The sequence below is a fragment of the Eubalaena glacialis genome, chromosome 4 (assembly GCF_028564815.1).
Source record: "Eubalaena glacialis isolate mEubGla1 chromosome 4, mEubGla1.1.hap2.+ XY, whole genome shotgun sequence".
NCBI lineage: Eukaryota > Metazoa > Chordata > Mammalia > Artiodactyla > Balaenidae > Eubalaena > Eubalaena glacialis.
In genome coordinates, this window is record NC_083719.1 from 185427156 (window position 1) to 185452529 (window position 25374).

General features: G+C 56.9%; 1 protein-coding gene across 1 annotated transcript; it reads right to left on the reverse strand.

Annotated features, from left to right (window-relative positions):
- Positions 1-22988, reverse strand: BTBD2 (BTB domain containing 2). Its single transcript, XM_061190827.1, has 9 exons — positions 22591-22988; positions 11040-11159; positions 7160-7316; positions 5836-5941; positions 5465-5662; positions 2182-2374; positions 1944-2031; positions 1446-1592; positions 1-965 (listed from the first exon to the last, which is right to left on the reverse strand). The coding sequence occupies exons 1-9, from the start codon at positions 22977-22979 to the stop codon at positions 804-806; spliced, it is 1560 nt and encodes a 519-aa protein (XP_061046810.1). The 5' UTR covers positions 22980-22988; the 3' UTR covers positions 1-803.
- Positions 22989-25374: the final 2386 nt, after the last annotated feature.

The window sequence follows — 25374 nt, forward strand, 5'->3', positions numbered from 1 at the left end:
TACGTTTCTTTCCTTTATTTAAAAAAAAAACATTTTGGGGTGTGGTGTGAGGACACACCTTCCATGGCTTCGGGGAGGACACAGGCTCCAGGTGGAAGCACGACGGTGGGGAGGGGACAGTACCTGGGGGTCAGGGAGGGGCTGTGCCCTCCAGCACCTCTGGGCAGAGTGCTCGCTGGGGGCCGGAAGAGTGGGGCTACAGGATGTGCGGGTGGGCCAGCTGGGATGCGGCCCCCGTGTGTGGCCCGCAGCATCGCCCCTCCCAGGCAGACGGGGTCTGCCGCCCGTGTCCACAGCTGCAGCGGCTGGGAGGGGCCATCCAGGAGGGCTGGACAGGGATGGTCCTTTACTGGGCCCACGGGCTGGGCCTGGGCCTGGCAGGAAGCCGGCCTGCAGGACCTCGGGAGGGCTCGAGCCCGCGTCCTAGGGGTGGGTCAGGGCGGTCTGAGTGTCCCCAGTGAACAGAACAGAGGAATGCAGGACCCAGGCCCACTAGGGGCCCCGTACGTGGTCTCCTACCAGAGAAATGGGAATCCAAGATGCATTGCCACGTGCAGCTGGAACAAACACGAGGCAACACCCTACACGAATCCTATGGTCGGGCAGCTGGTCAGGCAACCCTGAGCTGCAGGGGCAGCAGGCGGACCCTCGGCTCAGGGCAGGGTCAGGCCAGCCCTGCCCCCTGAGTCCTGAGGGATTGTCTCCCGCTGCCCTGCCCATCCGCCACCTCGGAACAGAGGAGCCCTCCTGGCGCCCAGGACCGAGGCAGGGGGAGCAGCGGGCGTGGCGTGGGACGGGGCAGCCTAGGTGTAGAAGATGACCTCAGGGATCTGCCCGTCCTCCACAGACGTGCCATTGTTGTTCCCGGCCGCGTAGCAGAAGGTGAAGCACGTCTTGGCCCCAGTCGTGGGCGACTCGTGGGTGACCTTGCGCAGGCCCTTGGTGCCGTAGTGGGAGTCCGGGCCCTGCGGGGTGGGGCCCAGCGGGTCAGGATGGATGTGCTGCGTGTGGACAGGGCGCAGGATCCTGACCCAGTGCGGGCAGCAGGCCCTCCACGGCTGCGACGCAGGGTTGCGTGCTCCTAGCCCCACATTGTCAGAGGTGGGCAATGGACTGGGAGGCAGGGTCCAAGTCGGGGTCCCAGGTACGGCTCAGGGGTCAGGTTCGGGGTCGGGGTCTCGGGTACGGCTCAGGGGTCAGGTTCGGGATCAGGGTCCCGGGTTTGGCTCAGGGGTCAGGATCAAGTTCGGGGTTGGGGTCCCGGGTACGGCTCAGGGACCAGGGTCAGGGTCGGGGTCCCGGCTACAGCTCAGGGGTCGGGGTCCCGGGTTTGGCTCAGGGATCAGGGGCGGGGTCCTGGGTACGGCTCAGGGATCAGGGCTGGGGTCTCGGTCCTGGGTGGGGTGGGGCGTCAGGGGCATGGCTAGGGTTGGGGTCGGGCACACCTTGAGCGTGGCGCAGGCCGTGTAGTTGACATTGGGCAGCACCTCCACCGGCTCCTTGAACATGACTCGGAAGGTGCTGGCGGAGCCGTCACAGCTGAAGCCCGTGTCGTTCTGGCCCAGGACCGTGTTGCTGTCTGTATGGATGATCTGTGGGCCAGGAGCCAGGCACAGCTAACTCTGGCACCCCTGCCCCTGTGCCCACCCGCAGGACCCCCAGGAGCCTGGACCCCAGGGCTGAGCCCCACCTCCAGGCCCTGCAGCTGGGGGTCCGACCCGTGACCCGTGACCCGCAAGGAGGAGGCCAATGGCAGGGGTGGGGAGGCATCGTCCTGGGTCCCATAGACTCCAGAACACTCGTGCCACCTTGGGGGGAACACGAGCAGACCCATGACTGAGAGGGACGGGGTGGGATGGGAAGGGATACGAAGAAGGGAAGAGGTGGGGAGGAACAGGTGGGAGGAGGGATCTGGAGGGGCGGGGCCTGGGGGCGAGCGGTACCTGGATGTTCACTTGGTAATCGGTGGGGCCGTGGATTGAGCCGTAGAGCCCGAAGCCAACCACGAAGATGCGCTTGTTGACCGAGAACCTGAACCCGTCAGAGGAGGGAGATGCTGAGCTAGCTCGACCGTCCAGTGCCCGCCCCTCCCCACGGAGGACCACCAGCCCCACCGCCCCCCGCCCCTACAGCTGTGCTCGCTGCCTGCGCCTCCCGGCCCCGCGCCCGGCCCACGCCTACCTGATGCGGTCGCTTGTGCCGCTGTAGCCCCAGCGGCTCTCCACCTGCTGGAAGCGGTTGACGCTGCACTCCTTCCCGCGGAGGCAGCAGCGTGGACGGTCAATGAAGTCCACGCGCGGCTTGGGGTTGACGGTGAAGTGCAGGAAGAGGCTGACCACCTCGCGGTCCACCAGGATGCCCGACTGTGCGGGCCCTGAGGGCACAGGGGCGGGTAGGGAAGGCTGGGCGGACCCCGAGCACGCAGAAGACACCGGAAAGCATGGCACCCAGCCTCTCAACTCCTCAGCATCTCTCTTCTGCAGAACGTCACCGGTCCAACCACCCCCGCAGGGGGATGGCCCTTCTGCCGCGTTTGGGGAAGGGTCCGAAGCAGACATGGGGCCAGTGCTCTGAGTTGCTGGCTAATCGGGCAAAATCCCCCTCACTGCCCCAGGCCTCCCGACCTCCACTGGGACCACCCCAGGGTACCACCGCTGGTCCACGGAGCACCCGCCGCCCTGCCCGTCCACCCTGGGCACCTACACAGACGGGGGGATGCCAGCCCCCAAGAGAGGCCCAGAGCCGGAGAGGGGTCTGGAGGTGGGGGCCTGGATGCAGCCATAAGCCGGTGACGGGGGTCAGCGCGTGGGGCGGACGGGCGGTGCGGAAGGATTGTACGCGCCCCTGCCCGCCACCTGCGCCGGGACAGGGCGCCTGACGCAGGCCTTACGGCACCACCCTCGCTTTACAAGAATCACTCATTCACCAGCTTTGAGCTCATTTCTGCCGCAGGTCAGCCACAGCCCGGCCCGGCCCACTGCCCCAGCAGCTCACAGGCACACAGGTCTGAGCAACAGGGCAACAGATCTCCATGGATCACGAGAGCAAGTAAGATACAAAAGTGAATACAAGGCTTCGCTGGGGGCGCACTGGTTAAGAATCCGCCTGCCAGTGCAGGAGACACGGGTTCGAGCCCTGGTCCGGGAGGATCCCACATGCCGAGGAGCAACTTAGCCCGTGCGCCACAACTACTAAGCCTGCTCTCTGGAGCCCGCGAGCCACAACTGCTGAGCCCATGCACCATAACTACTGAAGCCCACGTGCCTAGGGCCCGTGCTCCGCAGCAAGAGAAGCCACCGCAATGAGAAGCCTGCGCACCACAACGAAGAGTTGCCCCCGCTCGCCGCAACTAGAGAAAGGCCACGCACAGCAACAAAGACCCAACACAGCCAAAAATGAATGAATGAATGAATGAATGAATAAATAAATAAAAGTGAATACAGATATTAACCTTTTTTTTTTACATCTCTGCATAGAGAATACAGAAAGAAAAATACATCAGACCTCAGTTGTGACACACTGAGCCAGGGGAGTCTTTGGGGGAGTTATTTTTCAAACTTCTCTCTACATTCTTGTAATTTCAAGTGGAACATAAGAGGCAGGAGAATTCTCTACAACACAGTGAGTGACAAGAGCTGAAGCCTCGCAGGCCGTGCTGCAGAGGGACAAGGCCAGAGGCCCAGCTCACAACCCCTGGACACACACTCCTCCCAGGCGCTTGCAAGCTGAGGGGTGGTGGGCTGTCTGGCCTGGGGGCCCATCATGGGAGGAGTGGCGAGGGGGCCAAGGGTGAGGGGATGGCGCTTCCAGGAGACCTGAGACCCCAGGGGATTTGGCGGCCAGTGGCCTATGAGGAGAGTGGTTTCGGGGGTGCAAACGGGGCTGGAGAGAGAGGGGTCTAGCAAGGCTCACGCAGGTGTCTTAGGCCGGGACAGCTCAACACTATAGCTCGGGGCTCTCACCCGGGGCATCCTGCCCCCCAGGGGACACTGGGCAACGTTTGGGGACATCTGTGATCATCAAGACTAGGGGTGCTGGGACTTCCCTGGTGGCGCAGTGGTTAAGAATCTGCCTGCCAATGCAGGGGACACGGGTTCAAGCCCTGGTCCGGGAAGATCCCACATGCCGCGAAGCAACTGAGCCCGTGCGCCACAACTATTGAGCCTGCGCTCTAGAGCCCGAGAGCCACAACTACTGAGCCTGCGAGCCACAACTACTGAAGCCCGCGCACCTAGAGCCCGTGATCTGCAACAAGAGAAGCCACCGCAGTGAGAAGCATGTGCCCATAACGAAGAGGAGCCCCGGCTCGCCACAACTAGAGAAAGCACGCGCCCAGCAAGGAAGACCCAACGCAGCCAAAAAATAAATAAATAAATAAATAAATTTATAAAAAAATAAAGCTCTCATACTGTTAAAAAAGTAAAAAAGACTAGGGGTGCTCCTGGCATCGAGGGGGTGGGACCAGGGAGGCTGCTCCACACCCCACAGTGCCCAGGATGGCCCCCCATAGAGGAGGACCCAGCCCCATGTCCGCAGTGCCCAGGCTGCCTCGGTCACCGCTGTGCTGCCAGGGCCAGGTACCCAGGAGATGCTAAGTATTTGACGGATGAGTGACCCCCAGTGTGGAGACAGCCTCTCCGGCTTTCTGAGGGAACACCGTGGACCGCTGGATAAAACACAGGACACCCAGTCAAGTCTCGATTTCAGATCAAAGAGGGCTGATCTGTAGGATAAGCGTCTCCCAGCTGCTGCACGGGACACGCTTACACTAAAAAAAAGTGTTTGCTGTTGTTGCTAAATCTGGCAACCCTAAGCCTGGGTGGGAGCAGGGGCAGCACGGACCGGGGAGAGGCAGGACAGCGGTGCACCCGCCACGGGGCTGCATCACGGAGCCCCATCCAGAACCTTCCAGGCCAGTTTGGCTCCAGGACCGCGGTCGGCACCAGCCACGAGAATGACATGAAGGGGAGGCCCAGCCCCAAGGGAGGGGTCGCCAAGCTGGCCACCGCTGCCGCTGCTGCACGACCCCGAGACCCGAGTGTGCCCCCAGCACGAGAGACAGGGTCAAGGCCAACCCCACCTGTGCCCGAGCCCAGGCCCGGCAGCAGCGGCCCACAGTCCCAGACACTACCCACCCTTTCATGGGGCTCGTCAAGGACGCGGGCGCCAGAGCCCAGCTCCCAGGACCTGAGCCCCAGACGGGACCCTCAGGGGCCTGGTACACTCGGACACGTGCGTGTGGACACCCGAGACGTGGGGGTGGGAGAGGCTGGGACGCGGGAGGGTCGGCATCTGGGGGTCGTTCCAGCTTCACCCTCTCGAGCCAGTCCAGGCTCCCGCATGGACACGGCCAGCACCCGACCCGCTGTGGCCGGGACGAGGGTCATGGGACTGAGTCACACGCAGCAGGGTCCCTGGGGTCACGCCCCTCCTGAGCGCTCCCTCGGCGCCCCCTGACCGTTACCTGCGGCAAACTCCTCGATGGCCATCAGCGGGAAGCGGATGAGGGCCAGCGCCTTGCCCAGAACCTTCCGCTTGTTCTCAGGCGTCGCCTCCAGCTGCTGCCGCTGACACTCAGCCTCAGACCAGCGGACGACAGCGTTGAACAAGCGCACCTCGCGGATGCCCAGGGTGTCCCGCTCCAGCACGGCCACCAGCGTGTCTGCAGGGGAGGGGCCATCAGCGAGCGCCGGCCTCCATGGCCTCGGGGATGACCTCTGACCGGCTCGCGGCCAGGCCACCCACGGCCCTCGGGCAGCAGCGGAGTGGGGCAGGCGGCGGGGCCTCGGCGGGACGCATGTGACCACTGAGCCCTCCCCGGCCCTGTGGCCTTACCCAGGTCGATGTCTGTGAAGCCCTCCGCAGTGATGGCGTCGGCCGTGTTCTTGTCGATGTTCTCCAGGCACAGGCTGGCGAGCTGCGGTTCGTCGAAAAGCCTCGCCTGCAGGGGAGAGAGCCTGTCAACACCCAGCCAGACGGACCCTGGCTGCAGACTGGGCACGGATTTCAAGTCCCGGGCACGGATTTCAAGTCCCGGGCCGAGGGGCCAGAGGGATCTTCTTTCTTGAGATTCACAGACTCTCAGTAACCACTGCCTGGGGCGGGGGTCAGGCCTGCACCTCGAAAGCTGGGGCACCTAGAGGTTCAGGCTGGAGGCAGGCCCAGTCGCCCCTTGCGGCAGGCAGGAGCCTGGGGGAGAGGGCCGAGAAGGACCCGCGGGACGCGGCAGCGCTGTGCTTCTGACCGTCTGAGAACTCGCACACGGGGCGGGGGCCGGGGACGGAGCAGCTGTGGGGCAGCTCGACGCCCACACCCCTGTGCATCGCTCTCTGCCTGGAGCCTGGCTAGGAGGCTAGGACACCCCACGTGGCTGCAGCTCTCAGCAAATGGCCGGGAGCGGCCGGCCCCCACCCGACCGTCCAGGCTCTGGCCCTTGAGAGAAACTCAGCAGACGGGGCCGAGGCCCAGGTGCCACCTCAGCGAGGGGTCTGTGGAGCCACAATGACACTCGGGCTCTGCCCCGTCCCCGCCAGGTTCCCAGCGCCCACAGTGGTCCAGGACCGCCGCAGCCCGTCAGACCAGACAACCCCAAAAGGTCCCCCTCCAAGAAACCTAGTACGGAACGCCTTTCCCCCCACACCTGAGCTCTGCACAAGGGCACCAAAACACCAACGGGAAGCCTTTAGCAAATGACTGTCGTGAGGCCGGCCTGCCAACAAGGTGCACTGCACGAAAGGCGACCAGGGAAACACCGCGGTGCCACCAGGGGCAGGGACAAGGGCAGGATGAGGTGAGGGAGACACTCACCTGGGCCCAAGAGTTAAGCGGCGCCTAAACTCCGAAATTCCCTCATCCGTCCTCCCCTGCCCTGGCGTCCTTACTCGCACCCACGCACCTGCATCCTTGAGGAGACCCGGAGCACCTGCTCCCCAGCGGGTCCCGCGCCCTCGCCCCGCCCCGCAGCCCTGCCCCTGCGCCCTCGCCCCGGTCCGCCCCGCAGCCCTGCGCCCTCGCCCCGCCCCCTGTGCCTTCACCCACCCCCCCACCCCCGCAGCCCTGCCCCTGCGCCCTCGCCCCGCAGCCCTGCCCCTGCACCATAGCCCCGCCCCTGTGCCCTCGCCCCACCCCTCAGCCCTGCCCCTGCACCTCCGCCCCGCACCTGCGTCAGCAGCATGAACGCGTTGTCCGCCCGCAGGTTCTTTTTCAGGAACTCCACGCAGTGGGCCTCGAGCGCGGGCACCGCGTACTTCTTGGCGGTGTACAGCGTGGTCATGACCGTCTCAGGCCCGATCTGAACCTCGTCCGAGTAGAGAAACCTGGGGGGTCGGGGGGGGCGGACGGCGGCGTGAGGACAGCCGCCCAGCCCCCACCCACCGGCCTGGCCCGAGGAACCAACCGAATTAGCATCGGTCGCTCTCTGACCTGTGGACGTGACCCCGCAAAGGCAGTTACCCGGGAAAAGGAGTGCCCACAGGCCAACCCTGGAAACGAGTCTACACAGCAGGTGGGCCTCTGTCCGGCTCCTCCGTGGGCAGCACAGGATTTGCCCCGGGACGCGGAGAGGCTTCCGCACCCCCCGACCCGGCCACAGCCGTCTGCCATGCCCCACTAACGGGACCAGAAGTGCCAGCCGGAATAGCAGATACCGGACGTGTTGACCACCCGCCATCGGCCCGACTCTACATGTGGGTCAGAAGTCAGGGTCGATTACAAAACCACGGGGAGATGGTGAGAAATCAGAACCCTGGCCCGTCTGGTGGGAGTGCCTCAGAGGCGGCCCTGGGCGCGCAGCTCACCCCTCTGCGTCCGGGAGAAATGACGCGTGTTCACAGCAGCGCGATCCACGCGAAACCACCCGAGTGTCCGTCCACGGGCACCATGGACACGGGATGGGGGGGTGGGGTGGAGGATCCCAACCGGGAGCCGCCCAAAGAGCAAGTTCCTGGAAGGTGACTCCCCTCTCCTGGGACTCACTCCCCTGAGAATGCACAGGAAGCCCTGGTCCGGCGGGACCAGCAGCGGCCGGCGGGGTCAGTGACAGAATGACCACCAATGTCAGCAGTGCTGAGGGGGACCTGGTAATGGGACAGGCCAAGACATGCGCGGGGAGATGGGTGAGCCGCTCACGTGCCAGTGGAGACAGTGTCCACCCTCTCGAGGGGGCAGCTTGGTTACCAAAACCCAAGCTGATAGGGGGAGGGAGAGAGAGAGAGACAGGGAGAGATATAGAGACAGAGAGACACAGGGATGGAGAGGGAGACGGAGAGAATAGCAGTCCACCCCACATCTCACCAAGCTTAGACTAAGGCAGGGTTTGGCTAACTGCAACCCGTCACCTGTTTGGGGTCTTGATTTTTTTTTTATAGATATGACTTTTACATTTTTTCATTTTTTTAAATTATGGTAAAATACACATAACATAAAATTTACCATTTTAACCATTTTTATCAGTAGCATTAGGTACATTTATATTGCTGTGCAACCATCCCCACCATCCATCTCCAGAACTTTCTCATCTTCCCAAACTGAAACTGTCCCCTGACTCCCCCTCCCCCTCCCCCAGCCCCCGGCCCCACGATCTACTTCCTGTCTCTATGGATGTGACTCCTTTAGGACCTCCTGTGAGTAGGTTCACACTGTATTTGTCGTTTTTCAGCTGGCTTATTTCACTAAGCATCATGTCCTCAAGGTCCATCCATGTTGGAGCAAGCGTCAGAATCTTTTTTTTTTAATTTTTATTTATTTATTTATTTATTTTTGGCTGCATTGGGTCTTCATTACTGTGCGTGGGCTTTCTCTAGTTGCAGCCAGCGGGGGCTATTCTTAGTTGCAGCGCACGGGCTTCTCATTGCAGTGGCTTCTCTTGTTGTGGAGCACGGGCTCTAGGTGCACGGGCTTCAGTAGTTATGGCATGCAGGCTCAGTAGTTGTGGCTCGTGGGCTCTAGAGCACAGGCTCAGTAGTTGTGGTGCACGGGCTTACTTGCTCCGCGGCATGTGGGATCTTCCCGGACCAGGGCTCGAACCCGTGTCCCCTGCATTGGCAGGTGGATTCTTAACCACTGCGCCACCAGGGAAGTTGCCAGAATCCTTTATGACATAAACGGGTGTTGAATTTTGTCAAAAGCTTTTTCTGCATCTATTGAGATGATTGTATAGTTTTTATTCTTCAACCTCTTGATGTGGTGTATCACGCTGATTGATTTGCGGATACTGAAAAATCCTTGCAGCCCTGGAATAAATCCCATTTGATCATGGTGTATGATCCTTTTAATGTGTTACTGAATTCCAGAATCCTTTTGAAGGCTGAGTAATATTCCGGTGTGTGGATGGATCACACCTCGTTCATCCCTCAACTGTTCGTGGACACTTGGGGTGTTCCCACCTTTTGGCTGTTGTGAATCAAGCTGCTGTGAACACGGGTGTGCAAATATCTCTTCAAGCCCCCGCTTCTCCCTTCTTTGGGGGATGTACCCAGGAATGGGACTGCTGGAGCACATAGTGATTCCATGTTTAGCTTTTGAGGATCGTCCAGACTGTTTCCACAGTGGCTGCCGCATTTCACATTTCCACCAGAAGCACATGAGGGTCCCAATTTCTCCACCTCCTCCAGACAAGTCATTTTGTTTGTTTGTTTGTTTTTTAATAATAGCCATCCTGGTGGGTGTGAAGTGATATCTCACCGTGCTTTTGTCCCCTATTTTGTACATAAAGTTTCCTTGGCCCACAGCCCTGCCCACAGTTTACAAATCCTTCCAGGCTGCTTCTGCAATGACGGCAGGGAGCTGTGGAGACAGAGCCCCTGCCCTCCCACCCACCCCGGGGCAGCCTGCGGCCCCTGGTCTGAGGGACCATCTGAAAAGTTGCCTAAAGACAGAGGAGTGAGATTATTCCACAGAGTGCTGTGATCAGCCCACAGGATTCAACACCATTAGATGGAGCTGAAGGGAACCAATTTACACCCTGCAGACACCAGAGGAAAAAAGGAGATGACGACACAGTGGGTGGGGCGGGGCGCTGTGAACATGTGATATAAATGCGACCCGATATGAATGGGAGTGACCAGCCACGGCCTCGCCCGTGGTGCTGAGAGGCGAGACAGGTTCACTCCATTTTCTTCGTTATGCTTTCTTTTCTCTTCTTTTCTTCTCTCCCTCCCTTTTTCTTTCTCTCTCTTTCTTTCTGTGAGCCAATGCCATTTTTATAAACAGAAGGGGAAAAAAAAAAAAATAAGCTCCACATCTGAAAAGCTGTCTTGACTGTTGGGGATAACCTTTCAAGCCACCCAGACCATTTACACCCAGAGTTTCCGGACAGGGGAGGACAGTGCTCCACGGAGCAGGGAGGTGTATGGGAGTTCCACAGAGCTCGCCGGCCTCCTTCCCGGTGGAGCTGCAATCTGTGGGCGGCACTCCCACCCCCAACATCCACTGTATTTGTTTTAAAGTCCTTGAGAAAAAAATTGAAACCCAGGAAGAAAAAATATAGGTGGAATTTAAAATTCTTGCATTAGGCTATTTCTTCAAAAACTCTTGAAAGGATGAAAACTTAGGGACTCACACACGCTGCAGCGCAGGTGGACCTGGAACCGCGATGCTCAGTGAGAGAAGCCAGACAGAGAAGGACACACAGGGTGTGATTCCACTGATGGGAACCGTCCGGAACAGGCCGATCCACAGGGACAGAGAGTGGGTTCCTAGTTGTCAGGGGCTGGGGGAGGGGGATGCCATTCCTTTGGGGGTGATGGAATGTTCTGGAATTAGAGGTGATGGTTGCACACTCTGTAAACATACTAAATGTCATTGAATTGTACACTTCACATGGGTGAGTTGTACGGTATGTAAATTACATCTTGATATTAAAAATAGAAAAATGAAAGTGGGGAGGCGTCCAGAGCCCATCCCTCACTGAGGAGGTGAGTTCTAGAAATCTCCAAGGAGCTGGGGGCTCTGGAGGCAATGTCATCAGGGCTCTATTTTTTTTTAAACATCAGGTGTGTCTGTCCCTCCCCCCAGGGCGTGAAGGACCTGGAAAGTCTTACTTGAGCAGTGCCAGGAAGGCAGCGGGCTCCACGTCCGGCAGCTCGATCTCGGTGGACGTGGTGGCCATTCCCCCGTTGAACATGGCGTCAAAGACGGCGCTGCCCACGGCCAACACGAACCTGGCGTGTCACAGAAGACCCGGTTACCCTCCGCGAGGCCCACCGGTCCCCACCGCCCGAGCCCGGGGGGCTGTTGGGGCCCCGGGATGTGGAAGGCGAGTGTCCCCGCAGCAGTGACACCCCAGCCAGCACCTGCAGCAGATGCTGTGCCCAGAGCATCCTGCCCTGGATGCTTCCGTTAGGAAGGCCCTGAGGACTGAGAAGGCAGTGCATGTGGATCCGTAGCAACAAAGGCCAGAGAAGCGAAATCATCTCCCCAGAGGCTGAACGGCTTATGGCAGAGAGCTCATGCCCTCCCCACGCAACTCATTCCCTCCCTCCCTCCGTCATTCCCTCCCTCCTTCATTCATCCCTCCCTCCGTCATTCATTCCCTCCCTCCGTCATTCCCTCCCTCCCTCCGTGATTCATTCACTCACTCATTCATTCATTCACTCACAGATTGACCCAATCATTCATTCACTCAACCACTCCCTCCATCATTCATTCACTCACTCATTCCTTCACTCACTGATTGGCTCACCCACTGATTCATTCATTCATTCACTCCCTCATTCATTCATCATTCACTCCATCCTTTCATTCATTCATTCACTGACTCACTCAACCACTCCCTGCCTCCCTCATTCACCCCCTCCTTCATCACTCCCTCCTTGCTCTACACACACGGCCCCCGTGCTGGGGCTGCGGGCACTGAGACCCTGGCCTTGTTGGAGAAAGGCAGCCACGGGTCCATGGCATGGACAGCCTGACAGCGGGGCAGGAAGGAGAACGCAGGGGTGTGAGGGAGCAGAGTCAGGGAAGGCCTGGTGGGGTCACCTGAATGGGGCTGAGTCCGTGGGGAAGGGCGTGGAGGCCAAGGGAGCATCCAGACGTGGGTGGCCACGGGGGCCTGCAGGTTCTGCCTGGCGTCACGCGCTCTGTGCTGTGCACCCATGGCCCCCAGGGCCCGCCCCATGACAGCCTCCCCCGGGGTGGCAGAGACGGGGGGGGGGGCTGAGCTCCAGGCCTGCCCCCTGCAGAGTCCCTGCCCTCTGGGTCTGCAAGGCCCCACGTCGCAGCCCCTCCCGGGTCCCCACGGTGACACACGCAGGGCTCTGAGAGGCCACCCCCCTGCGGAACCGCTGGAATCGGCAGCCACAGCCCGATTCCCGGCCTCTGCCCAGTGCCCGGGGGACGCTCCCAGCACTCCCAGCGAACCCCACCTGGGCAGCCCCCTACTCTCCGCGAGAAGAGCCACCCGCCCGCCTCCCACCTACTCCCCATCGTGGCCTGGTGCTCCCAGCCCCGTCAGGCCCTCGTCTGGTCCCCAATCTGGCCCGGGGCTCTACGGCACCCCAAAGGCCAGACCAGAGATGGGGGCCAGGTGGGAAACCGAGTGTGAGTGTAGTGGGGTGAACAGTGTCTCCAAAGTCATGTCCATCTGGAACGTCAAGATGGTACCCCATTTGGAAACAGGGTCTTTGCAGATGCCATTTATTAAGATGAGGCCACCCTAATCCAGGCTGGCCCTAATCCAATGATTTATAAAAGGGAAATGTGGACCCAGACTCACACATATGTGGAGAGGCCAGGTATTGACGCAGGCAGAGCCTGGAGCACCGCGGCCACAAGCCCAGGACGCCTGGAGCCCCAGAAGCCGGAGGAGATAGGAAAGACCCTCCCCGGGAGCCTCTGGAGGGAGCACGGCCCTGCAGCACCCTGACCTTGGGCTTCTGGATTCCGGAACTGAGAGAGGACAAATCTGTGTGGCTTTGCCCATCCATCGGCAGTGCTTTGTTTCGGCCGCCCCAGGTCGCTCATGCCCTGTTCTGCCCCACCGCATCCTCGGAGGCCCCCTCATTCACCACCGCATCCTCGGAGCCCCCCTCATTCACCACCGCAGCTGGGCCCCTGGAGCCTCACTGTACTTCCCCATGCACACTCTCCATAAATAAAGTGTCTTCCTGTTCCTCCTTTCTTTCTAGATTAAACAAAGCATCTTGATCTCCCACGGGGAAAACTTTCCCCAACGATTCACTGGCAGGAAGTAAGAGGTGGCCCAACTGGGCCTGTGTGTCTGTGCAGAGCCCCGGATGCCAGGCTGTATGCACCCTCAGTGCCCTCAGCGGACGCGGCGACAAACCCCAGGGCTGGCAAGGCCACTGGGTCGAAGGCGGTCTGAACATCTCCAAGGCTCCTCCACCCACAGCCCCACCCGCCGGCCCCTCGCTGGCCTCCCACCAGGAGTCTTCTACCCTCCCTTATCCGTCCATCCTCAAAAACATAACGATGAACATGGCAAATCAAAACCACCATGAGACACCACCTCACCCCCACTAGGAAACACCAGCTAGGATAAAAAATCCGGACAATGACAAGAGTTGCTGCGGACGTGGAGAAATCAGAGCCCTCGTGCAGGGCGGGTGGGGACATAAAGTGTGCAGCCTCGGTGGATGACAGGCCAGTGATTCATCGGAGGGTTCAACGTGGAGTTACCGTCTGACCCGGCAGTTCCACTCCTAAGTTGCGTGCCCGAGAGAAATGAACACACACGTCCACACAAAACCTGTGCACAAGTGCTCACAGCGACACGATTCATAGACAGCCAAAGGTGGAGGCAACCCAATATCAATGGACAGATGATGGATGAACACAATGTGGTCCCTCCATACAAGGAGTATTAGTTACCTTAAGAAGGAAATTCTGACACATGTTACAGAGTGGATGGACCTTGGGGACGTGATGCTCAGTGAGAGAAGTCAGACACAGAAGGACACACACTGTCTGATTCCACTCACAGGAGGTCCCTGGGGGAGTCAGATCCACAGAGACAGGAAGTAGATGGTGGGGGCCAGGGGCTGGGGGAGGGGGAGTCAGTGTTTCATGGGGACAGAGTTTCAGTTTGGGAAGATGAGAAAGTTATGGAGACGGATGGTGGGGATCATTGCAAACAATGTGAATGTGCTTCATGCCACTGAACTGTGCGCTTAAAAAGGGTAAAGAGGGTGAACTTTGTGGTATGTGTATTTTACCACAATTTAAAAATTTTTTTTAAAAAAAGAAAGAAGGACATACTACCCTGAAGGGGCAGGGAAGAAAAGACCAGCTGAGTAGCTTTGGGAAACAGGTTAAAGGCCAAAAGAACTGCATACAAATACTGGGCTTTACTTAGTAAAAGTATTTTTCACAGGAGAGGGTTAGCAGCTCTGAAACTACTCTACACATCTAGGTTACTGCTACCAAGTAGACGTGTGCAGAATGACAGCCAGGGTCCTCATCGTGGCAGCAAACAGTTATAGATAAGGGAGGGGGCTGGAATAAATTCTGGAGGGCTGAACCGAAATCAGAGTGATCAAGATGATCTCGTGGCTTTTAGACAGGTAGATGGATGGTGGATGGATGGACAGATGGACAGACGGGTGGAGAGACAGAAATAAACAGAGATATGTGTGTGTTGGTACATTTCCTCGCTCTACCTGCTAAAAAGGTCTCTAAACAACAACACCCCAGCAGCAGTGGGCACACCCAGCACCCAAGTCTTGGTTTCTAAACACCGTTTTCCACTAAAACGAACCAGAGCTCCTTGGAGAAATGGCTGACTCCAGGGCTGGGGCAGGGGAAGGACAAGATGAGCGTTGGGTATCTTGTGGCGCCAGAAAGTAAAAACACGCTCCAACATGACGGGGAAATGCTGAACGGACACAGGAGCCAGATCTGGGACGATACGAACAACAAAATAACGTTCGCACCGGATGATGACCCAGAGGATAAAATAAATATCCATGAGTCCATGATGAAATAAATATATAACTGAAGGAATGGATGAGTAAGGGAGAAGGGACAGCTCTTCCTTTTAGAACCCCAGTTAACAAATGCAGAGGGAGTTACGGAAATAGGAAATCACCATATGGCAGATGCTAGAGTAAATAACTCTTTCCAGCAGGAACCACCATACACCAGCGGGCAAAGCAGGAGGGGAAATGGGATGTCTGTACAGTCCCAAAGTATCCCTCGGGAAGGGTGATTTACAAGGGGACGGTGGTGACGTCCAGTGGAGAAATCTACCCCATGACCAAGGCTCACGTCACCAGAGATGGGACAGATGGACGTCACGGGCTCAGAAGTTTTACATTCAAACACACAAAGGGGATGAAAGGAGAAAGCTGGGGAAAGACATACCTTGCATTCGGAAACCACCACAGAGCTGGAGTGGCTACACAGATATCAGAAAAGACAGACGTGAAGGTAAGGAATATTACTGAACAACGGACGTTTCATGTAAACAGAGGGTCAGTACATGGGGATAGTTAACAGTACAAATGAATACACAACAGAGTCCCAAACTACACGAAGCAGAAACTGACTGTTAAAGGAGAAAGAGACAATCCAACAATTATCGTTGGAGGTTCTGATGCCTCACTCTCCACAACTGACAGAACAGCCAGACAAAATCGGCAAGAATACAGAAGACTGAACAATGTTGCCAAGCGACCTTTACGGAACCCTCAGCCCAACGACGGCAGAATGCATGCTCTTAGGCGCAATGGCACATTCTCCAGGACAGACGACATGCAAGGCCAAACAAATATACTCAGAGGCACTGAGAGCAGTCAAAGCGTGTTCTCCAAAGAGAGGAATTAAACTCCATACCAACAACAGAAAGACCTCCGAGAAATCCCCAAATATTTGGAAATGAAACAACACTTCTAAGTAACCCATGGGTCAGAGAAGGAACACAACGGAAATTAGAAAAGATCTTAACTGGAACAAAAATGCAAACACGGCGCATCAAAATGTAAGGGATGCAGCTAAAACAGTGCTTAGAAGTAAACATTATATATGTATTAAATAAAGATCTAAAATAAGCAAGGTAAGCTTCTAGTAATTCCCTGGTGGTCCAGTGGTTAGGACTTGGCACTTTCACTGCCAGGGCCCAGGTTCAATCCCTGGTTGAGGAACTAAGATCTCACAAGCCACATGTGGCATGACCAAAAAATAATTAATTAATTAAAAAAATAAAATCAGCAAGGTAAGCTTCCATCTCAAGAGTCTAGAAAATGAAGAGCAAATCGAGCCCAAAGAATGAAGAAAATAATAAAAGTGAGAGCAGGAATTAATGAAACTGGGAATGGGAAAATAGAGACAAATCAATGAAACCTAAAGGTCACTCTTTGGGGGTGGGGGGGGAAATCAACAATTGCTAGAACTTTAGCTAGACTGACCAAGAGAAAAAAACACAAGTTACCAAAATCAGGACTGAAAAAGGGAACATCACTACAGACCCTATAGGTGATAAAAGAACTCTGAAACAACTTTATGCCAACAACTTAAGACAACTTAGAGGAAATGGACGACATCCTGGAAAGACACAAACTGCCAACACTCACTGGTGAAGAGAAAATCTAAACAAACACATAACAAGTAAGTGAACTAGTCATTAAAAATCTTCCGGGACTTCCCTGGTGGCACAGTGGTTAAGAATCTGCCTGCCAATGCAGGGAACACAGGTTCGAGCCCTGGTCCGGGAAGATCCCACATGCCACGGAGCAACTAAGCCCGTGCGCCACAACTACTGAGCCTGCGTGCCACAACTACTGCAGCCCACGTGCCTAGAGCCTGTGCTCCGCAACAAAGAGAAGCCACAACGAGAAGCCCGCGCACTGCAACGAAGAGTAGCCCCCGCTCGCCGCAACTAGAGAAAGCCTGCGCGCCGCAACTAGAGAAAGCCTGCGCACAGCAACGAAGACCCAGAGCAGCCAATAAAAAAAAAAAAAAAAAAAAAAAATCTTCCCACTGGGACTTCCCTGGTGGCGCAGTGGATAGGACTCCGCGCTCCCAATGCAGGGGGACCGGGTGTGATCCCTGATCAGGGAACTAGATCCCACATGCATGCCACAACTAAGAGTTTGCATGCCACAACTAAGGAGCCCACCTGCCGCAACTAAGGAGCCCTCAAGCCGCAACTAAGGAGCCCGCCTGCTGCAACTAAGACCCGGTGAGACTAAATAAATAAATAAATAAATAAATAAATATTAAAAAAATCTTCCCATACACAAAAGCCCATTCCCAGAAGAAATAATACTAACCCTATGCAAACTCTTCCAGAAAGGAGAGGGGGAGGGAATATTTCCCAACTTGCCTATGAGGCCAAAGACACTCTGGAACCCTCGGGCACCACTGGGGGGTGGGGAATGGGGCGGCCACTTTGGAAACCAGTTTGGCAGTTTCTTAAAATGTCACGTTACCCTGTAATTCCAACATGAGACCCCTAGGTATTCACCCAAGAGAAAAGGAGTTCTTCCACAGGCATATTTCTACACGAATGTGGAATGTTCACGGCAGTATGATTCCTCGTAATGAAAAGCTGGAAATAACCCATATAACCCGTATGCCCATCGACTGGTGAGTGGACAAAGCGTGGTCCATCCATGCAATGGAATTCAGCAGTAACGTGAACTACTTTAGCAATAAAAAGAAATGAACTGCCGATACAACGGTGTGGATGGGCCTTATAAACAGCACACCCAGTGAAAGAAGCCAGACCAAAGCCTACACATTCTATCATTCAAATTCTATGAAATTTCTACAAATAGCAAAACTAGAGAGAGAGAAGGAGGTCAGTGATTGCCCAGGGATCAGGGTGGGAGCGGGGACTGAGGGTAAGTGGGGAAAGGGGCTTTTGGGGGTGACAGAAGTGCTCCCAAACTGGGCTATGGCAGTTGTCACACAAATGCATAATTTTCTATATGGCCAATTGTCAGATCAAACAAACCAAAATCCATTAAAAGCACTCGATAACATCCCATGCCCACACTTCATGGAAACTCTTAGTGAACAAGGGATGGAAAGAAACTTGTTACTGTATTAAAAAGGATTTGTCAGAAACCAGTATCAATGATCACACTGAACTGTGAAAAACACCTCTGTTACGGAACAATGCCCTGGTGGTCAGAAATGCAATCAGAACAGAAAAAATGAGGCAGAAATATGAGAGAGAATGAGAAATTAATTGCCCATAACGTGACTGTCTCACTTAAAACTCTAAATTCAGGGCTTATTTAAATCTAAATTAAAATTAAGGTAAATAAAAGATTCAGTTTGGGACTTCCCTGGTGGTCCAGTGGTTAGGACTCTTCGCTTTCACTGCCGAGGGCGCAGGTTCAATCACTGGTTGGGGAACTAAGATCCCGCAAGCCGCGCAGTGTGTCCAAAAAAAACAAAACAAAAAAAAGGATTCAGTTCCTCAGTTGCAAGAGCCACAATTCAAGTGCTCAGCAGCCACAAGTGATTAGTGGCTAGGACTGGAGAGCATAGATCTAGAACAATCCCATCATCACAGAAAAGTCTACTGGACAGCGCCAGACCACAGAATCAGTGGAGCAATTATTAACGCTAAGAAGGGTTCAGAAAGAAATCATTCAAATAGATAAAAATAAATGCGCAAAAAATCTACAGCTTCCCAGCAAGAACCAACTAGAAAAAATACAATGGAGAAATTACTCATAACAGAGAAAAAACAAACAAAAACTAATAAAAAAACTTAGCAATATACGTGCAAGACCTATTTGAAGAAACTACAAAACTTTCCTAAGGACTCAAAAAAATGCCCTGGATAAACATGTTCCCAGATATATTTTGTATTCTAAACTGTCAGCTCTCCCAACCTGTATCTTTGCAAAGACCAATCCCTCCAGGCAATTCCTTTAGCATTTGACAAATTGATTCTAAAGATCATAAGGAACCACTGAGGCAGAGGCTGGTCAACTACAGCCCTGGGACTCAATCCGGCCCACCGCTTGTTTTTGTAAATAAAGTTTTATTGGCACACAGCCACACCCATTCATTTCTGTCTTAATGCATTTGTGTTGCTATGGCAGAATTAAGCAGTTGGGACAGAGACCATGTGGCCTGCTGACACTATATACTATCTGGCTCTTTACAAAACTTTGCTGGTGCAAATTTACCTGAAGGTAAGTCCCACAGGGAAAGAGATGTCTTCTGTCAGCAGTTTCAATGACTGTTGGATGCAGGGAGGGACAGATGGATGGTTGATTGATTCTGGAAGAGTTAAGTGTGTGAGACCAGCTGAAAAAATTCTTGACAAGGAGTAAAACTGGGAAAAACAGCCACGGCAGTTCTCAAAACCCACCATAAAGCCACAGTCATCAAAAAACGTGTTATTGGGCTAAGCACACACAGATCGATGAAAGAGAAGGGACCCCAGACACAGACTGCTCCACTTCTGGGACTTCTCTGCACTGCTAAGTTTTCCGTGATAGATGAATAAAGGTATTTTAGATATTAATGTGGGACCATCCGATTTGTGCACAGTGCTACCCTGAAGATGCTCGGTATTTCCTGAGAGAGAGCCCCACGAGCGTAGACAGTGGACTCACGGGTTTCCTGAGCACCTGCTGTGCCAGGCATTTTCCTGGGCCTAGCAGGAGGGAGAGAAGCAAAACCCTGTGGCGGTCCAGTGGTTGGGACTCCATTCTTCCACTGCCAGGCGCCGGGGTTCAATCCCTGGTTGGGGAACTAAGATCCCACAAGCAGTGACTCAGCCAAAAAAAAAAAAATCCTGCTCACAGGAAGCCAATGACGGCAGTCACAGAGAAAGTTAGAAGGAGAAAGCTGTCAAAAAGCAGTGCAGTGCAGTGCAGGGCGAGGGGGTGGGGCTAAGCCGACTGGGGGCGTGGGGCAGGGGGAGGCTCCGAATGAGGTCTGAACTTGTCCGGGGCCAGAGCTGGCCCCTTCTGCCATCACTCATGCCAGGCCCTCCTGTGTCCCACGCCCCAGGTCACCCTGTACCCAGAATTCACGGCCCCAGCCTGAGACCACCCCAAGCCTGGGTCCTGGGAGATGGTGGGTCCAGACCCCATGGCCTTCCTCAAAGTTAGCACAAGCCCCTCCCCGACTCAGCCCTGCTCCCCAGTCACCAGCTCTGCACTAACATCCTCTCCGCCCCAGGCCCGCATCCAGGATCCCACGTGGCTTTCACTTGTGTCCTCAGGCTCCTCCCAGAACCGGCTGGCTGGCGTCCTGCATCATGGCCCCAAGCTGGGTTTATCTGGTATTTTCTCCGATAGGACCAGGTGTACTGGTTTCCTGGGGCTGCTCTAACAAATTACTGCAAATTGGGTGACTTGAAAGAACAGGAATTTCCTCTCTCACGTTCTGGAGGCCGCACGTCCAAGGTCAGTGTGTCCCAGGGCCGTGCTGCCCCCGGAGGGGCCCGGGGAGGGTCCCCCTCCCGCCTCTTCCAGCTTCTGGGGTCCCAGGCGTCCTGGGCTTGCGGCCGTGTGTCCCTCCCGTCTCTGCCTCTGTTGTCACATGGCCATCTTCTCTCGGTCTCTCCTCTGTGTGTCTCTCATAAGGATACTTGTTGGATTTAGGGCCCATTCAGATAATCCAGGATGATCTCTTCTTGAAACTCTTAATCACATCTACAAAGACCCTTTTTCCAAATAAGGTCCCGTTCACAGGTTCTGGGTGTCAGGATGTGGACACACCTTGTTGGGGGCCACCATTCAACCCACTAAACTGGGGTTAAGGGTTTGGGGTGGAGCACACTGAGGTGAGGTGCCCTTCTCGTTGATTCCTTCCAGGGGGACCCTGACACCCCCAGGACATCACCCTGAGGTCGACCTTGACCACCTGGCTGAGGTGGCATCTGCCGGGTTCCCCCAAGGTGGGATTCCAATCTACTCTTTACAAGCAAGTCCCCAAATCCAGCCCACCTGGGACAGAGGCGGGAGTTAGGTCCAGCCCGGGAGCATGGCGCACGGTATTAGGAATTTTCCCCACTCCTGTCTGTGTTCCATCAGCAAGGCTGCGAGGTGTTTCCTTTATGCGTTGGGTCACATCCCCACCTGCATTTTAAGCCAGCCCGTATGCAGGATGAGCCCCGGGCCACTGTGATAAGGACCTGGTTGGGTCACAGGGTCCACCCTCCCTGTGGCCCTGGGAAGGAGGTGTCTGAGTGGTCAGTCCCAGGTCCCGGGGGGGTGGGGAGGTGGGGGGGAACTGAGGCTCAGCAGAGCCCAGGGTCACTCACGGTAGAGTCATCTACCTGATCACTGCAGGTAAAATGTCAACAATGCGTATGAAACAACAACCCAAAGGCTGAAAAGACAAAGAACCAGAACCTTCGATCTGGGAGGTCCACACAGCAGGAATGTGGGACAAGAAAGGCATGAGGGAGGCTGGGGGCTCACAGGTGACACATCAACTGGCCCCCTACTCACAGCTTGCGGGAGAGGGGGGAGGACCGCAACACACACACAGGGCAGGGAGGTACTGGGGACCCCATCACGGGCCTGGAAGCTTCCTTGGACAGGAATCTAGACCTTGTATATAAATAACCAAGAAAAGCCAGAAAGAGGAATCTCGAAGGCACAAGTTAAATAAAGGCCACACGTCAGAAAAGTGGGGAGGACCCTCACAGCAGGTTGGGGGACACTCCAGGCAGAGTGGTGAGAACCCCTGAAGCCCCCCTCCCCAGACAGAACCCTCCCCAGCACCCCCCAGCGAGCAGGGGCAGAGGAACCAGCAGTGGGCAGGACGCTGTCTGACATCAGTCCCACCCTACCCAGGAGTCTGGGGGCTGCACCCTGGAGACTGGCAGAGGGATGGGGCCTGGACCAAGAACACCCCCTCTTTCGAAAGGAGGCCTGGGGGATGGGGCGTCACGGAGCTGGGTGATCGCAGAGCTGGGCGTCACTGGGGGTCCTGGGTTCACAAGGTGGGAGTCTGGTGGGGCTCTGGGGGTCTCAGCCCCAGAAGGATGGGGCACTCGGGGGAGGAGGTCACTGGGGCAGGAAGGAGGAAGTGGAGGGAGATGGTAGTGTCTGGGGGTCCTCGGGCTGGCCAGGCTGGGGGTTGCAGGGCCTGGAGAGCCTGGCGAGCCTGGCAGGGGCTGATGGGTCACAGGGATGCTAGGGGTGGAAAAGGTCACTGGGCCTGGGAGATCCTGGCCAAGGTGGCAGGGTCAGGGGTCACAGAGCCAGGAGACGCTGATGAGAGAGGAGGGGCAGGGGTCGCAGGGCCAGAATACGGCCAGTATCTGGAAGTACGGGTGGAAGGGGGCCTGGCAGGGTCACAGGGCCTAGGGGTGGTAGGGCCCGGGGATGGTGGTTACTGGGAACAGCAGGGTCCCAGGGATGGTGGGTGTCCCGGGGTGAGGGCAGGTCCCCGGGACCAGCAGGGGTTCCAAGAATAACGGGTTGGGTCCTGGAACGACGGGGTCCTGAGGGTGGTGGGGTCCCGGGGACGGCAGGGTTTCCAAGAAGGGCGGGTCCTGGGGGATGACTAGGTCCCCGGGGGTGGCGGGTTTCCCCGGCGGGGGGGAGGGGTGGCGGGATCTCAGGGATGACTGAGTCCCGGAGGCTGGCGGGGTCTGGGCCCGGGGATGCTGGGTCCCCGGGGGCGGCGGGTCCCGGGACGGCGGCCCACCTGTGCGCCGGGATGCGCTGCGCGCCGAGCCCCTTGCCCACCAGGAAGTGCACGTCGCAGAGCACCTCGTTGTTGAAGAGGAAGGCGAAGCGCTCTTTCACCGTGGGCTTGGTGGCCTGCCAGTTGTAGACGGGCTCGCGCAGCAGCGCCCCCGCCCCCGGCTCCTCGGCCGCCCGCTCCCCGCCCGCAGCGGCCTGCGCGCCCGGCCCCGGCCCCGACACCGACACCGGCGGGGGCGGCGCGGGGGCGGCGGGGGCCGGGGCGGCGGCGGCGGCGGCCGCGTTGCCGGGGGCCGGGGCGGCGTTGGCGCTGGGCCCGGGGCCGCCCCCCGCGCCCGGGCCGACCCCCGGCGGGCACGACGCGCGCCCGCCGCTCCCACCCGCCGCCATCTTGTCGGTGCGGCGCCCGGCGGGGCGGGGCGGGGCGGGCGGGGGGAGGGCCGGGGAGGGGGAGGGGAAGGAGGAGAAAGGAGGGGGCAGAGGAGGGGGAGAGGGGAGGAGGAGGGAGGGGGCGGGGCAGGGGGAGGAGGTGGGGGACTTGGAGAGCAGGGAGGAGAAGGGAGGGGGCCGGGGATGAGGGAGGGGGCGGAGGAGGGAGGGGGCGGAGGAGGGAGGGGGCGGAGGAGGGCGGGGGCGGGGCAGGGGCGCGCGGGAGCAACGGACTTCGTACCTCCGACCCTAGGCCTGGACCCCAGACCCCCAGACCTCAGACATTGGACCCCAAGTGCTAGATCTCGTACTTCACACCCGGGACCTGGACCCCGGACTCTATATCCTTTACCTCAGACCCCGACCCCAGATCCTGGACCCCTGATCCCTTACCTCAGACCCTGGACCCCATACGCCGGAACCCAGGTACAAGAGCCCAGACCCCCTACTTCAGACACTAGGCCCCAGACCCAGAAATTGCGACCCCACACCTCAAGACCCTGACCTCGGATTCAGGATCGCCAGCCCCAAATCCTAGATCCTCCATCCCAGCGGCCCCAGACCTGGGACCCCAGTCCCTATATCCCAGACCTCAGGCCTCGGAACTCAGGCTCTGGATCCCAAACTCCAGACCTCAGATTCCAGACCTGGGGCTCCAGAACTCAGATCCCCGGCCCCAGACCCCAAATCAAACCCCAGCTCCAGTCCCTGAAACCCAGATCCCAATCTCTGACCCAGGACCCCCAATCCCAAAGCCAGACCCAACTCCAGAGTCCAAACCCCAGACCTGGGATCCCAGACCCCATCCCCAGTCGGTCTGCCTGCCCAGTGGATGGGACACCACTGTGTGTGTGGCAGGGGAAGCTGAGGCCCGGGCAGGCTGCCACTGAATGCAGGGAGGATGCTCTGTGCCTCCCAGACTCAACAGATATATGGGGCCCTCCTCTGGGCCAGGTCTCGGCTGCCCGGCGCCAGCAGAGCTGGAACCCCCAAATGGCTAACTGCACCCACAGTGTCAGAGTGACAGAATGCCTTGAAGATGAGGCACAGGGAGCTAGGAGGGCATAAAATGGAGTCCCTTGAGCAACCTGGGGGTTGCAACCTGGAGATGCAGCCTGGGGGATGTAACAGCGGTACAAGTTCAGGGGGGCAGGGGGCAGCCCAGAGGGCTTCCTGAAGGAAGGGATGCTGACCAGTGACTTGGAGTCAGGAAGATGAATAGGGGTTGGGTAACCTCTTTAAAGTCCCAGAAGTCAGGGGCTGGGTAGAGAGGGAGGGGTGAGGGGCCCTCCGCCGGCCCCCACCTCAGCATGGGACTTGAGTAACACCTGTGATAATTTAGCATCTAAAAAGTGGCTGGGAGACCCCCAGGGGTCTTGGACCTGGTCCATCCCATGGAGAAGGGATTTCTGCGTGTGGGCTGTGGCCCATGGACACCCAGGAGAGCCACAGGCAAGACATTCTGCCTCAGCGTCCAGTCTCTGCCAGAATCCTGGCCAATTCTTACCTCCAAAGCAGACCTTGAAGCGGCTCCCTTTTCCTGGGTCCCCACAGGGGCCGCCTTCACAGGCGTTCAGCCCCTGCACTTGATTGAATGCTCTGCTGTCACCATCGTGAAATTCATAATAATTTTTCGACAAGGGGCCGCATGTTTTCATTTTGCACTGCGGTCCAGGTCCCACTCCTCCTCCTCCACTGCCGTCTAGAACCACCCAGCCCTCTCCCTGACAACCCCCAGCCCCAGCTACCTAACCTTCCTTACTCTTTTTAGAATCTAGGCTCCTCCCAACTTAAGCCAGGTCTCTGGGAGCCAGTGCTTAAAGCCCTACCAGTACTTCCCTCAATTGAAAGCCAAACCCCCTCACCTGGGGACAACATTTACCCCCAGGGCCGAGGACCCAGCTCCACAGATTTTACCAGCCCTCTTAGCTCAACGTCTTTCAGCCCCACCTCACTGGATGTACTCCCATCCTCAGCCTTGGGCTCTGGATTTTATAAAATCCCACTTGCCATCCTCTGTTCTTTGGGGTGAGAAATTTCCCAAAGACCAAACCATACAACGTTATAACCATGGAAAAAGACATCCTGAACCCGGAGATAAGTAGTGTTTTTGTTTTTGTTTTTTAATATTTGCTTCTCTTTTCAAGAAAGTATTTTTTAAAAACATTTTTTTTACAGTTTCTCTCTCTTTTTTTTTTTGGCCTCACCACGTGGCATGCGGGATCTTCGTTCCCTGACCAGGGATCGAACCTGTGCCCCCTGCAGTGAAAGCACAGAGTCTTAACCACTGAACTGCCAGGGAAGTCCCTGGAGATAAATTTTTTTCAAAGATTTTTCTTTTTCACTCTAAAAGTAA